This window comes from Prunus avium, chromosome 1, assembly GCF_965620075.1.
Source record: "Prunus avium chromosome 1, drPruAviu1.hap1.1, whole genome shotgun sequence".
Taxonomy (NCBI): domain Eukaryota; kingdom Viridiplantae; phylum Streptophyta; class Magnoliopsida; order Rosales; family Rosaceae; genus Prunus; species Prunus avium.
In genome coordinates this window covers 50,224,996-50,239,165 of record NC_142284.1, presented here as the reverse complement: position 1 = coordinate 50,239,165, position 14,170 = coordinate 50,224,996, and the positions used below count along the sequence as shown (strand labels likewise).

The following is a 14,170-nucleotide window of genomic DNA, read 5'->3' as shown; positions in this document are numbered from 1 at the left end:
TATCCTCACACAATATTCAAAATTTTAAATTTGTCATCTACTTTAACCCAACAACGAGGACATTTGAGTAATTAGTGCCACTCCTACCCCAATTCCATGTGGTTTAGTGAACAACTTCAATAGGAATATGGAATCTAACTCCCCTCAATCCATATGGTTTAGTAAAAACTTCAATAGGAATTCGGAATCTAATTCTCCTAAATCAAATTCCTCCTCAATTTAATTCATCCTTAATTCAATTCCCCCTAATCCAATTACAAATTAGTAAACATGCCATTAGATTAAAAAAAAACATGATAGTTTTAAAAGCGCTTTTTAGCAAAAGGCTCAATAAAATATCAAAATCACTTTTATCGGCGTAAACACTGTCAAACGAGCCCTAAAGGGGTTGCAATCATTTTTATGGGCAAAAGCCTTTTGCAAATATTGTGCATATTTAGATGTCTGGTGTATACATTGGTTAATGGGATCAGAAAATATCAATCATATGTCTTAAAGAACATATGTTACAGAGGAAGAGCTAGATTTAACAAGGACAAAATAGTAAAACCGTCAGTTAAAATAGAAGATAGTAATTTAAAAAATTATAAAATGAGCAGCATACCGTTTCGTATAATAAAACATTAAATAAAAAAAATAAAAAAATAACGTGACAGCATTCCTTTCCTTAGTAGAAGAAGGATACTTTTGAGAATACAAAACACGCGTTACCCTTGCCAGAAACAAGTACAAGAAGTTCCCAACCAACATCCTTGTTTGAGTTCCATCTCTGTAAGACTACTGTCTCTTCGATCTCCTTAGGTTTTGTCGTCTTTTTCTTTTTTCTGCTTGTTGTTAAGAAGATTCGGATAGGGTTTTATTTATATTTGCTATTTTTCTCCGCTGCTTTTTGGTTCGTAATATGTTTGACTGGAAAAGAATTTGGATTCCATATGTTTGATGTTTTTGTATTTGATTATTATTTTTCAATATCGTATATATAGGAACAAAATTGAAATATTTATTCAGCCCAGTTCAGAAAATCACTGCACAAAACATAGATAAATCTCGACTCTCCATCCTGTTTCTCGAACTCTGGCTCTCCTGTGTCACTAATAAATGGATGAGATACAAGAATCTTTAGAGGTATGGAAGTTTGCATTTTCCCTGCTTTACTTCTACTTTCTCCGTGCTATGTCTATGTGATGTCGATGTGATCACATTTTTAATTAGAAAAACTCAATTGTGTGATGTCTATGTGATGTCTATGTGATCATAATAAATGGATGAGATACAAGAATCTTTCGAGGTATGGAAGTCTCCATTCTAATTATTGAGAGTAGAATTTTCTTTTAATGTATTGAATGTTTAAGAATTTTAATCTACTTAGTTATTTTCTCGTACAAATTCGAACTCTGTTGTGTTACTCTCAAATTTGTTATTAAGGCTTTGTTGTGGTAACTTGTTTTTTATATTTTATTTTTTGCATCTACCAGGCTAACAGGGACAGGATCAGTGAATTACCTGATTGTATTGGTTCCTATATTATGTCTAAGTTAACAATCAAAGATTTGGTTACAACCAGCGTACTGTCAAAAAGATGGCTAAGGATGTGGAAATTAAGGAGAAATCTTGTTTTTGATATTCCCAACATGTTCAATATTGATCTTCCACCTCTGTGGGAAGGTGCTGGGCTGGATATGGACCATGAATTCCTTGATCAGGTTACTGATGAATATGTGAGACGAGTTGACCAATTCGTGCAGACCTTCCCAGGGCCAAAGATAGATTCTTTCAGGCTGACCCACTATATTGATGTTCACAAGTATGTTTCTTTTGTTGACAAATGGGTTGCTCGTGCAATTGCAATGGGAGTTGAAGAGATTGCTATGCTCTCGTACCCATCATTTACTACATTTTATGTGCCCAAGATGAAGCGGCCCTACAGCTTTCCCTTTCGGCTTTTACCAGTGTGTAACAAAAAATATTTGAAGCATTTGTATCTGGATAGTTGTAATCTTATGCCATCTTCTCAATTTTTCGCTGCATTCTACTATTTGATAACCCTTCGACTGGAAGCTACATTGGTTGGTGAAGATTTTATGATTTCTTTGCTATCCAATTCTCCATTCCTTCAAGTCTTGCGCTTGAAAAGCTGCAAATTGCCATCTGCTTTAGAGATTGTTGGCCCATCCCTTCACCACCTGGAGGTGATTGACTGTCGTTACAAAGGGAATGTTACGATTTCTGCCCCGAAACTCACTGTTTTTGAACATCGCAACCTGTTGGAGTTGGAGAATATCTTACCCCTTAATGCTCCTCAATTGAGAAAGATATTCTTCCACGCATGGGAAGAGAGGATGATACCTCCTTCAATTTCTCACTTCACTGGTTTTGCTCAGCTTGAATATCTCAACCTGCGCATGACTTCTGGAGAAGTAAGCTATATAAGAAATTATTTTTTAACTATAGATATAGAATGTAATTAACCTCAACTTATGATATCATACATCTTTCTTATAATGTGTGTGTCTGAATTTGCAGATGCCAAGATTGCCGGGAAACATAGCGCCACTTAGGAAACTTAAGCAATTGGAGTTGTCTGTAGATGAAGGTGCTGCTCTAGGGTGCTCAAATATTTTGTGGGTTGTTCTCTTTTTGAAGGCTTCTCCTCTTCTGCAGAAGCTTACATATAGGGTGAGTCTGCATATTTAAGCATAAATCTTTGGGTCTAACTACCCAATTATTAGTCTGACAATATGAACAGCACACTCACTGTTTACAATGAAAATCACAACTCCCTTGATCACTTGCTGTCTCAGAGGACATTATTGTTATGTTGCATGGTCTTTCGACTCCATTATGCATGGGTTTTTCCTTTATCTTTTAATTATTAACTCAATATCTACTTGAAATTGATCTTCGTTGAGAGTGTTATCTCACATCCAAAATGGAAGCATTGCATGAGTAACTTAAAGGATTTTAGGCCTCCCTACCCATTGGTAATTTATTTTCATTGGTTTGGATTGTGAAACTGATTGTCAATCAGTTAATTGTTAACTCAAAATCTATAACTGAAACTAACCTTTGATTTGATTTTATTGTAAAACTGGTTGTAAATCATTCTTCCTGCTTATTGCAGCGTCCGGAATCACCTCCTGGCTTCTCTGAAAATGAAAGAAGTGAGAGATGGCAACCGGAGGAGTTCACCCATAGTCAACTTAAAGAAGTTGAAATAGCTGGATGTGTAGGTAATTGGTTCGAAGTTGAGCTTGCTATTTGCATGCTGCAAAATGTGCAGGGTCTTGAGCAAATGGTCTTGAACCCCTCCCAGAGGTACTATTACGGAGGTGGAAGTTGGATTGATGATGAACAAAGCACGTGTCTCGGTGCACCTCGTTATTGGGCAGAGAGGGGCCGGGAAATAGTTGTTGAAAAGCTTCGAGACAAAGTTCCTGGTAGTGTAAAACTCGTATTGTTATGACCACCTATTTCGACTTCTACTAGGTTTGTTGGTTGGTCCTATGGGATGGGGCATGCTTAGTGAAGCACAAGTTGGGTGTTTGAGTTCAGACAACTGCTTAAGTTAGTTTGTTCAGATTCTCTTAAGGTTATTGAAGCTTAATTTTTATTACGACTTTGTATTATGGAGTTTGAATTAAGCTAATTTATGGAATTACTGCAGCTTTTATTTCTGTTGCCTTTTTTCTATAAGCATGTATGCATGCAACACTGAAGCAAGAATGGATCATGTCTGCTAATTTATGATATTAGGGCACAAAACAAAACACAGATAAATTTGGACCCTCCATCCTGTTTATCATATTCCGGAAACTCACCTGTATCTCTCAATAAATGGATGCGAAACAAGAATCTTTAAAGGTATGGAAGTTTGAATTTACCCTGCTTTGCTTCTACTTTCTCCGTGCTATGTCTATCAATGGCTATATACTCTGCTATTCCATTCTAATTAATGAGAGTAGAATTTTCTTTTTCTTTTTTTATATATTTTATTTTTTGTATCTACCAGGCTAACAGGGACAGGATCAGTGAATTACCTGATTGTATTGGTTCCTATATTATGTCTAAGTTAACAATCAAAGATTTGGTTACAACCAGCGTACTGTCAAAAAGATGGCTAAGGATGTGGAAATTAAGGAGAAATCTTGTTTTTGATATTCCCAACATGTTCAATATTGATCTTCCACCTCTGTGGGAAGGTGCTGGGCTGGATATGGACCATGAATTCCTTGATCAGGTTACTGATGAATATGTGAGACGAGTTGACCAATTCGTGCAGACCTTCCCAGGGCCAAAGATAGATTCTTTCAGGCTGACCCACTATATTGATGTTCACAAGTATGTTTCTTTTGTTGACAAATGGGTTGCTCGTGCAATTGCAATGGGAGTTGAAGAGATTGCTATGCTCTCGTACCCATCATTTACTACATTTTATGTGCCCAAGATGAAGCGGCCCTACAGCTTTCCCTTTCGGCTTTTACCAGTGTGTAACAAAAAATATTTGAAGCATTTGTATCTGGATAGTTGTAATCTTATGCCATCTTCTCAATTTTTCGCTGCATTCTACTATTTGATAACCCTTCGACTTGAAGCTACATGGAGGTGATTGACTGTCGTTACAAAGGGAATGTTACGATTTCTGCCCCGAAACTCACTGTTTTTGAACATCGCAACCTGTTGGAGTTGGAGAATATCTTACCCCTTAATGCTCCTCAATTGAGAAAGATATTCTTCCACGCATGGGAAGAGAGGATGATACCTCCTTCAATTTCTCACTTCACTGGTTTTGCTCAGCTTGAATATCTCAACCTGCGCATGACTTCTGGAGAAGTAAGCTATATAAGAAATTATTTTTTAACTATAGATATAGAATGTAATTAACCTCAACTTATGATATCATACATCTTTCTTATAATGTGTGTGTCTGAATTTGCAGATGCCAAGATTGCCGGGAAACATAGCGCCACTTAGGAATCTTAAGCAATTGGAGTTGTCTGTAGATGAAGGTGCTGCTCTAGGGTGCTCAAATATTTTGTGGGTTGTCCTCTTTTTGAAGGCTTCTCCTCTTCTGCAGAAGCTTACATATAGGGTGAGTCTGCATATTTAAGCATAAATCTTTGGGTCTAACTACCCAATTATTAGTCTGACAATATTAACAGCACACTCACTATTTACAATGAAAATCACAACTCACTTGATCACTTGCACACAAGCACTTGCTGTCTCAGAGGACATTATTGTTATGTTGCATGGTCTTTCGACTCCATTATGCATGGGTTTTTCCTTTATCTTTTAATTATTAACTCAATATCTACTTGAAATTCGTTGAGAGTGTTATCTCACATCCAAAATGGAAGCATTGCATGAGTAACTTAAAAGGATTTTAGGCCTCCCTACCCATTTGCAATTTATTTTCATTGGTTTGGATTGTGAAACTGATTGTCAATCAGTTAATTGTTAACTCAAAATCTATAACTGAACTAACCTTTGATTTCTTTTGATTGTAAAACTGATTGTAAATCATTCTTCCTGCAGCGTCCGGAATCACCTCCTGGCTTCTCTGCAAATGAAAGAAGTGAAAGATGGCAACCGGAGGAGTTCACCCATAATCAACTTAAAGAAGTTGAAATAGCTGGATGTGTAGGTAATTGGTTCGAAGTTGAGCTTGCTATTTGCATGCTGCAAAATGTGCAGGGTCTTGAGCAAATGGTCTTGAACCCCTCCCAAAGGTACTATTACGGAGGTGGGAGTTGGATTGATGATGAACAAAGCACGTGTCTCGGTGCATCTCGTTATTGGGCAGAGGGGCCGGGAAATAGTTGTTGAAAAGCTTCGAGACAAAGTTCCTGGCAGTGCAAAACTCATATTGTTATGACCACCTTCGACTTCTACTAGGTTTGTTGGTTGGTCCTATGGGATGGGCCAAGTAATTTCCCTAAAATGAAAGACATCAAATATATGTTTATGATTATAAAAAAAAAAAAACTATATAAATAAACAATGACATTAGATGTCAAATTATTGCATTTTGACTTTTGAAAAAGAAATTTTTTTTAAGTGGGCTAGGCTTGGGCCATGCTTGAAGAGGACTTGGACTCGTGCCGTGCTTGTAGCCGGCTCAGGCCAAACTTGACCCATGTCAGGCCATGGGCTGGCCCGGTCCATTGGACCTCATTTTTTTATCCTGGCTCGGTGTTGCATTCCTAAGAGGACACAAATTAATGTGCAAACAACCAATTAAAAATACCCGCAAGTGCACGAATCTAATGAAGTATAGATTATGTAAGTACGAGGTCGATCCCACGAAGAACTTGTCGGCTTCCTATAAATTCTAATTTGAGTACGTAAAGAACACTTACTTGACACACCACAAATGCACAAATGCAAAATGGAAACTAAAAATGAGTAAAGAAATGTAAAAGAAATGAAACAACACAAGAAACCAAAGAAAAACAGAAACAGCACAGTGAAAATGAACAGTGACGACCGGTTTCGACCTCTGTCCAGTGTTTTGCCTATAATTTTCCAACCGTTTATCCAAATTTCACGTTCTTTATACGGTTGGATTCAGCACACAAAAACGAAGAACACAACGTGAACCAAAAGTCCAAAACAGTTACGCAAATAAACAGAATTCAGTAAACAAGACACACAACGTATCAAACACACAACTCACACACACATTTGGGGGGGGGGGGGGGGTTTGGTTTGGTTCAAGTGACCTATTTCTATTGCATGTGTTTGTACCGTATCTGACCCTCCACTCGTACAACGACACGTGGATCTCATGCCCAAGTACCCAAGGCCTCGGACAATCGGCATCGGCCACCGATGGCATTGTCTCAAAGCTGCGAACAGCCATTACGAGCCCAACTCGTCTACAATCGGCATCCCTTACCGATTGTAGAGAATCAACCTCGAAGTACCCGCCCAAAATATCTAAGGACTCGTGTCAACCTCAGAAGGCCCTCCCACGAGTCCCACATCGAAAATGAGCACTAAGAGCATACTAAATGCCCCCTATAAAAAGGCCCATTCCACTACAATACAGGGGTAAGACTTTTCAGCTTGACTTTTATACTTCTATATGGTCAACAGCAAGAGCTCTTAAAACAACAAACTTACTTCGGCATCGGAGGGTCTTAGGCTGGTTCCACACCGGTTCCATAGACCTTACGAGTCTCGACTTCTTTCTATTCAGGATCAGCATCCAAGGACAGGAAGAACCGGCATCCAATATTCAATCGATCCCTCGATCGTCATCTCTTGTAAGTTGCACTCATCTCTATCTGTTCAGATTTAGCGCCAGTCACCCTCTCCGAAGCACAACCGGACAGACAGGTTCGAATCGGTACAACCTTGAGTCCGGCACTGAGGGCCGATTTTATCACCTTCCTGCGCACCAATGCAGAAGTCTTTGCATGGTCATACGACGATATGCCCGGTATCGCCCCGAGCGTCATCAGTCACAAGCTCAGCATCTGCCCCACTTTCAAACCCATCTGGCAGAAACGGCGGGCCTACGCTGCCGAACGGTATGAAGCAATGAGGCTCGAAGTGGACAAACTAAGGACCATTGGCTTCATCCAGGAAGTAACCTACCCAATTTGGCTGGCAAATTCGGTTTTAGTCAAAAAATCAAACGGCGCCTGGAGAATGTGTCAGGACTATACCGATTTAAACAAGGCTTGCCCAAAGGACAGCTTTCCTCTGCCACGAATCGATCAGATGGTGGATGCCACGGTAGGCCATGAACTTCTCAGCTTCATGGATGCATACTCAGGCTACAACCAGATATTCATGAGCCCTACCGATCGCGAACACACGGCATTCATCACCGACAAGGGACTTTACTGCTACAAAGTCATGCCGTTCGGCCTGAAGAACGCTGGGGTAACATACCAGCGATTGGTCAACAAAATTTTTTCCGACCTCATTGGCACCTCGATGGAAGTCTACGTGGACGATATGTTGGTCAAGAGCAGAACGGCCGATTCTCATCTCCACAACCTTTCGCTCATGTTCGGCGTCTTAAAAAAGTACAACATGCGCCTCAACCCGAGCAAGTGTGCCTTCGGCGTTTCCTCGGGCAAATTTCTCGGCTTCATGATCAGCCAACGAGGAATCGAGGCCAACCCTGAAAAAATCAAGGCATTACTCGACATGCAGGTTCCAAAGACACAGAAGGAGATTCAGAGTCTGACTGGGCGCGTCGCCGCTCTGGCCCGGTTCATCTCCAAGGCTACCGATCGGTGCGCTCCATTCTTCAAGGCCCTCAAAGGAAGCAAACGACAGATTGCCTGGACTGCCGAATGCGATCGCGCTTTCCAAGATCTTAAGGCCTACATGAGCAGGTCACCCCTATTATCCACTCCTCTTCCCGGCGAAGAACTCATCCTCTACCTTTCGGTTTCGGCAACAGCACTTAGCTCTGTGCTCATTCGCAAGCCGAACGGCATCGAACTCCCCATTTTCTACACTAGCCATGCCTTGCAAGACGCTGAGATTCGGTACCCCGAGCTAGAAAAACTCGCCTACGCTCTCGTCCTTTCAGCACGCAAGCTTCGGCCATACTTTCAGGCCCACAACGTTACCATCCTCACCAATCAGCCTCTGCGCCAGATACTCCAGAGACCGAAGACATCCGGTCGGCTAGTCAAATGGGCCATCGAGCTCGGCGAATTCGACATCCGCTACCACCCTCGTCCTGCCGAGAAGGGACAGGCTGTAGCCGATTTCATCTCTGAGTTAACCGCGTCCGAGGGGCCAGTTCCGAAGGACGCCGCCCCCGATTCATCTTCGACGGTACCAGTCGCCCACTCGGCCGAAGGAATCTTTAATCCCTCAATTCCCCTTTGGACTCTTTATGTGGACGGTTCGTCCAACCGACAGGGCAGCGGAGCCGGCTTGGTACTCAAGGCCCCCGACCAGACAACCATCGAATATGCCATCCGATTCCAATTCCGGACTTCCAATAACGAAGCCGAATATGAAGCTCTGTTGGCAGGCCTTCGGCTCGCCAAAGAAATGGGCGCTCAACAACTCAGGATCTGTAGCGACTCACAACTTGTCGTCAACCAGATACTGACTGAATTTGAAGCCAAGGATACTTCGATGGTTGCCTACTTGACACACGCTCGCCGATTACTACACCACTTCACTGCGTACCAAGTTCAACAAATCCCCAGATCCGAGAACAGCCAGGCCGATGCTCTATCACGTCTTGCATCGGCGATCGACGACAACATAGGGCGCCATGTGCCGATCGAGGTCCTCACTCGGCGCAGTACCACCGACCTCGAAGTACATGCCGTTCGGCAGGATCCAAGTTGGATGGATCCTATCCACGCCTACCTCGCCAACGGCACGTTGCCTGACCACAAATCTGAAGTAACGACTATCCGCCACCGATCGGCACGATACCTCCTTCTGAATCAGATTCTCTATCGGCGTGGTCACTCCTTACCATTGCTGCGGTGCGTGACCCCGCAGCAGGGAAACTACGTCCTACGTGAGATTCACGAGGGAGCCTGTGGGAACCATTCTGGGGCCCGATCATTGGCTTTCAAGACCATTCGGCAAGGGTACTACTGGCCGACTCTTCATACCGATGCCACCACCCTGGTCCAGAAGTGCGATCAATGCCAGCGTTTCGGCTCCGTTCCAAAGCTGCCTGCCGAACCACTCTCTCCGATTGTTAGCCCATGGCCCTTTGCCCAATGAGATTTAGATCTCATCGGCCCTATGCCCCAGGGAAAGGGACAGGTTAAATTCGCCATCGTCGCCGTCGATTACTTTACCAAATGGACCGAAGCCGAAGCTTTGGCAACAATCACTGCAGCCAGGGTTGAACATTTCGTATGGAAGAATATTATTTGTCGATTCGGCCTCCCGAACGCAATAATCACCGACAATGGGAAACAATTCGACTCCTCTCAGTTCCGGCACCTATGCCACCGATTTGGCATCAACCTGTTCTTCGCCTCCCCAGCACATCCACAGTCGAACGGCCAGGTCGAAGCCATCAACAAGATCATCAAGAAGACGCTGAAGAAAAAGCTTGGGACAGCTAAAGGAGCATGGCCCGATCTCCTTCCGGAAGCACTATGGGCCATCAATACCTCCTACCGACGGTCGACTGGCGAGACGCCATTTTCCCTTGCCTTCGGTTCCGAAGCCGTTGTTCCAGTCGAGATCAACGCACACTCGTGCCGAACGGCATCTTACGAGCCAGAGCAGAACGAAGCCCAGCTCACTCTCAACCTGGACCTCATTGAGGAACACCGTTCCCAGGCTCAGCTTCGGAATGCCGCCTACAAACAACGGACTTCCCGCTACTACGACTCGCACGTCAGACGCCGATCGTTTAAAGTAGGGGACTGGGTACTACGTAAAATCTCCCTCGCCACCAAGGACTCCAACGACGGCACCCTTGGTCCATCTTGGGAAGGTCCTTACGAAGTTGTCACCATCTGCCGCCCAGGAACTTACCGTTTGCGCGGTACCGATGGTCAAACCCTCGGCCACCCTTGGAACGTGGAACATCTCAAATATTACTACAAGTGAACGCCCCTTCGGTCATCCCCTTTGTACACAAAGGTCATACCTTCGGTCGTCACCTTCGGTCATCCACTTTTGTAATCGGTTTAATTTGGAACTCCCTATTCTATACATACGGCACTACCATTCAGCAATATTATATCAAACATATTCTACATACGACATGCACACATACAGAATTAAGGGACATAACACATTAACCCGAAACAAACTTAACATTGATAAATAAAAGGCCACATAAGGGCCATCTGTCTTTCCAATATGCCATTCGGCACGCTCAAAAATGTTCTACAATTCCCAAACGATACTTGGGTTTTAAAAACAAAAAAAAAAAATCTACGAGGTGGGTGGATCGGCTTCGGCCGCTACAACATCGGCATCAGCTGACGCAGGCACATGATCAGTCGACAGCTCGGCAGTAGACGCAACGGCAGCCCTCGGCCCGGGATGACCTTCTTCATCCCCACTGCTTGAATCGGTGTCGTCGGTTTCCTCGGGCTCGGCATCCTCACCCTTGTATGCCTCCACCATCTCTTCGGTCACCCCTTCCGGTAATGGCGGCGGATCCCGGAGAAAGTTCAGGTTCAGCTTCTTCTCTGCATTGTACCGCTTGAATCGGTAGACAAAGTCGTCACATTGCTCCATGACTTCTTTGTCTACCAGAAGCGTGAACTCCTCCGACGCTCGGTAGTCATCTACGGCTTTCGCCTTCGCCTCCTCTACCTCCTTGCCATGCGACCGTTCGGCCGCATCCATAGCCACCTCCACCGCTGCCTTCGCCTCCTGCGCCGCCACCAAATCCAACTCCGTTGCTGCCAATTTCGATGTCAGCTCCGCTATCTTCGCAGCATTTTCCTCAACACACCGGTCGGCCTCCTGAATGAGCTTTCCGGCTTCAGCGATCTTCGAACGGCCCTTTTCGAACTTCTTTTGGTACCGTTCGGCAGCATTGATGGCTCGCTTCACGCAGAGCCACATCTCCATATCAGCCTGATAACACATACAAAGTTAGTATGCCGAACGCATAACCACTTTAACAAAAAACAACAAGTTAAACACTTACTGCAGCCTGAAGCCGGAAGGCTCACCCGGTCTGCTCGCGCAACGTCTTCATCGACAGTTGCTCAATCTCTGACAGCTCCATTTGAGCGCCATCGATCATGCTGTTGATGAACGGCACAGCCTTCCGAGGGCAAGCAATGTTCACCGGCCCCTCCTCTCCCTCTCCTTCATCATCGGGAATCACCACCGATGTCCCTTCATTCGGCCCCCTTGGCCGCTTCGGCAACGGCGTTGCGTCGAGGGCACCCTCAATCATCCTTTTTCCGGTTACTTGGAGGTGCACCTCCCGAACAGCCTCAGCCTCGGCCGCCTGCTTCTCCCGGCGGCGATCCGCCACCGTCTGCTCATCACCTGAGGCCCCTGCCGCCGCCTTCTTCTTCGGTCTGGGGGACTGCCCTTTCTTCGGCTTCGGCACCCCATGCCCCTCCAGCCGCCTCTTGGTCGCCTCGCTCATTGGACGCCCACCTGCCACTGCAAAAACACAAGTCATATCAGAAACGGTAGATATGAAAAGGAAGACGCTCACAACGCCTGCCGAACGGCATCACTCACTTTGCCTTTTCTCCTCTTCCTCTTCCTCCTTTAACCTTCGGTCGTGCTCTGATTTGCCGATCAAGCCCGCCTTGTAAAGGTTCCGGAAGTAAAGCAACTTCTTGAAGAAGCGATCTTCTTCGGCAATCTTCGTCCTCACCCTCTCGATCGCTTCCACTTCTCTGATCGGTGCAGACGGCCGTTTCAAGGACACTGAAACACAAACATCAGACGGTCAAAAAAAAAAAAAAAAAAAAAAAAAAAAAAAACACCAACTGCCGAACGGCAGGCTCTACCCTACCGACTGTCTGGAAGGACGTAGGAATCCTCCTCTCCACGATCACTCCTAGTGCCGATTCCCAGTCACCAGAGACAATGACCCGACGCTTACGCCAGGTCTTCTGGGAACTCGGCACCCCAACCACAAAGTGTCCACGCTGACCTGCCGATAGACAGTTGGACTGCACCCACCCTCCATTATCGGCACTCTTTGCCCTCGTCACACTGTACAGTTGGGGAAATTATTCGTAGCTCGGCTCCCCCTCGCCAGCCAAGCTGAACGCTGCGATCGTCCCAAGCAACGTAATCCAGAAGTTTGGATTATACTGCCCTGGTGCATATCCGATCGCAGCCAATATCTTCTGCACCGAATGTTTCAACGGCAGCCGAAGCCCGTGCTTGAAGACATCAGTGAAGAAGACCACGCCCTTATCATTATCACTGAGCGACTCTAAGGGCCCCGGGATCCGCATCCCTACCGATTCCGGAATATTGAACTCCGCCCGAATCTTCGCCAACTCAGCCTCGGTCAGCGTGTTCGGCTCTAAATCATCTACTCCGAACAACGGTTCCGTGGGCTTCGCCATCGGAATCCGTTGCCTCCCCCTGACAACCCTCAATACCCCTTCCCCTGGGACGGCAACGGACACGCCACCTCCATCGGCCTCCCGACCCGAAGTCGAAGGCTCCCCATCTTCAGGCACTCTCGTCGAAGTGCCCCCAGCCTCGGCACGCACTCTCGCCCTCTCTACTATTTCACAGCTTGAAGAGCTCCCAGAATCGGCACTCTCACTCCCCTCGGACGAACTCCCCGAGGACGATTCGTCCTCATAAGCCCTCGGACTACGCCTACCCTCGGATTCGGTATCTGACATCTACAAACACAAACGAAGGAAAAAACTAAGTGCTATGCTAAAATCAAAATCTTGTTCTACCCTTACACACTCATGTTCATGCTTGTTCATGCTTGTTCAAACAAAAAATCAACGAATTCAACACTTTGATTCATACAAATGCCAAAACACGGCAACATACCTTGTTTGCACGGTGGTTCAAGTTCGCCGGAAATTGCCTCCGCCTTGTTCACACTCACCGGAAATCGCCTGCTCAGCCTTCGCACGGTTGCCGGAAATCGCCTCTCACAAGCTCTCTTCGCTCTCAAATATTCCAAGTATTTGTCCTCTCGTCCCCTCCTCACATTTATAGAGCCGATTTAGCATCGGGAAGCGAAGCGACGCATCGGGATACGAAACACCGCGGCTCTTCACAGCCATGCCGCCACGTGTCACGCATGCATGGGGGAGACCAAACGTCAGTTGCAACGCTTCCAATCCTCAGAGACGCTTCAACTTCCCGAACGTGGCGGATCTAGCCACCTTCGAGCATAACTCCACTAGTGAACGGCAGGCGCACATCGTTGAGTTTTCACTCACCTCTCGTGCCGAACGGCAGGCGCACATCGTTGAGTTTTCACTCAACTCTCGTGCCGAACGGCAGGCGCACATCGTTGAGTTTTCACTCACCTCTCGTACCGAACGGCGGGCGCACATCGTTGAGTTTTCACTCACCTTTCGTGCCGAACAACCGGCGCACATCGTTGAGTTTTCACTCACCTCTCGTGCCGAACGGCAGGCGCACATCGTTGAGTTTTCACTCACCTCTCGTGCCGAACGGCAGGCGCACATCGTTGAGTTTTCACTCACCTTTCGTGCCGAACGACCGGCGCACATCGTTGAGT

At 45.5% G+C, this 14,170-nt stretch overlaps 2 protein-coding genes across 2 annotated transcripts; both read left to right on the top strand.

The window, feature by feature from the left end:
- Nucleotides 1–689: 689 nt before the first annotated feature.
- On the top strand, nucleotides 690–3,856 carry LOC110772481 (F-box/FBD/LRR-repeat protein At1g13570-like). Its single transcript, XM_021976921.2, has 5 exons — nucleotides 690–771; nucleotides 984–1,125; nucleotides 1,476–2,417; nucleotides 2,524–2,676; nucleotides 3,122–3,856. Exons 2-5 carry the CDS (start codon nucleotides 1,099–1,101, stop codon nucleotides 3,461–3,463), a joined length of 1,464 nt encoding a protein of 487 aa, XP_021832613.2. The 5' UTR covers nucleotides 690–771; nucleotides 984–1,098; the 3' UTR covers nucleotides 3,464–3,856.
- LOC148297964 (F-box/FBD/LRR-repeat protein At2g04230-like) lies at nucleotides 3,835–5,954 on the top strand. Its single transcript, XM_088249177.1, has 5 exons — nucleotides 3,835–3,861; nucleotides 4,010–4,485; nucleotides 4,593–4,830; nucleotides 4,937–5,089; nucleotides 5,536–5,954. The coding sequence occupies exons 1-5, from the start codon at nucleotides 3,835–3,837 to the stop codon at nucleotides 5,824–5,826; spliced, it is 1,185 nt and encodes a 394-aa protein (XP_088105303.1). The 3' UTR covers nucleotides 5,827–5,954.
- Nucleotides 5,955–14,170: the final 8,216 nt, after the last annotated feature.

Bases quoted from the DNA above. Each gene is read 5' to 3' on its own strand.
- LOC148297964 (XM_088249177.1), top strand. From the start codon at position 3,835: ATGGATGCGAAACAAGAATCTTTAAAG. The intron at 4,486-4,592 runs GTGTAACAAAAA...TTCGACTTGAAG, and splicing joins CCCTTTCGGCTTTTACCAGT to CTACATGGAGGTGATTGACT. The intron at 5,090-5,535 runs GTGAGTCTGCAT...TTCTTCCTGCAG, and splicing joins TGCAGAAGCTTACATATAGG to CGTCCGGAATCACCTCCTGG.
- LOC110772481 (XM_021976921.2), top strand. From the start codon at position 1,099: ATGGATGAGATACAAGAATCTTTAGAG. The intron at 2,418-2,523 runs GTAAGCTATATA...CTGAATTTGCAG, and splicing joins TGCGCATGACTTCTGGAGAA to ATGCCAAGATTGCCGGGAAA. The intron at 2,677-3,121 runs GTGAGTCTGCAT...TGCTTATTGCAG, and splicing joins TGCAGAAGCTTACATATAGG to CGTCCGGAATCACCTCCTGG.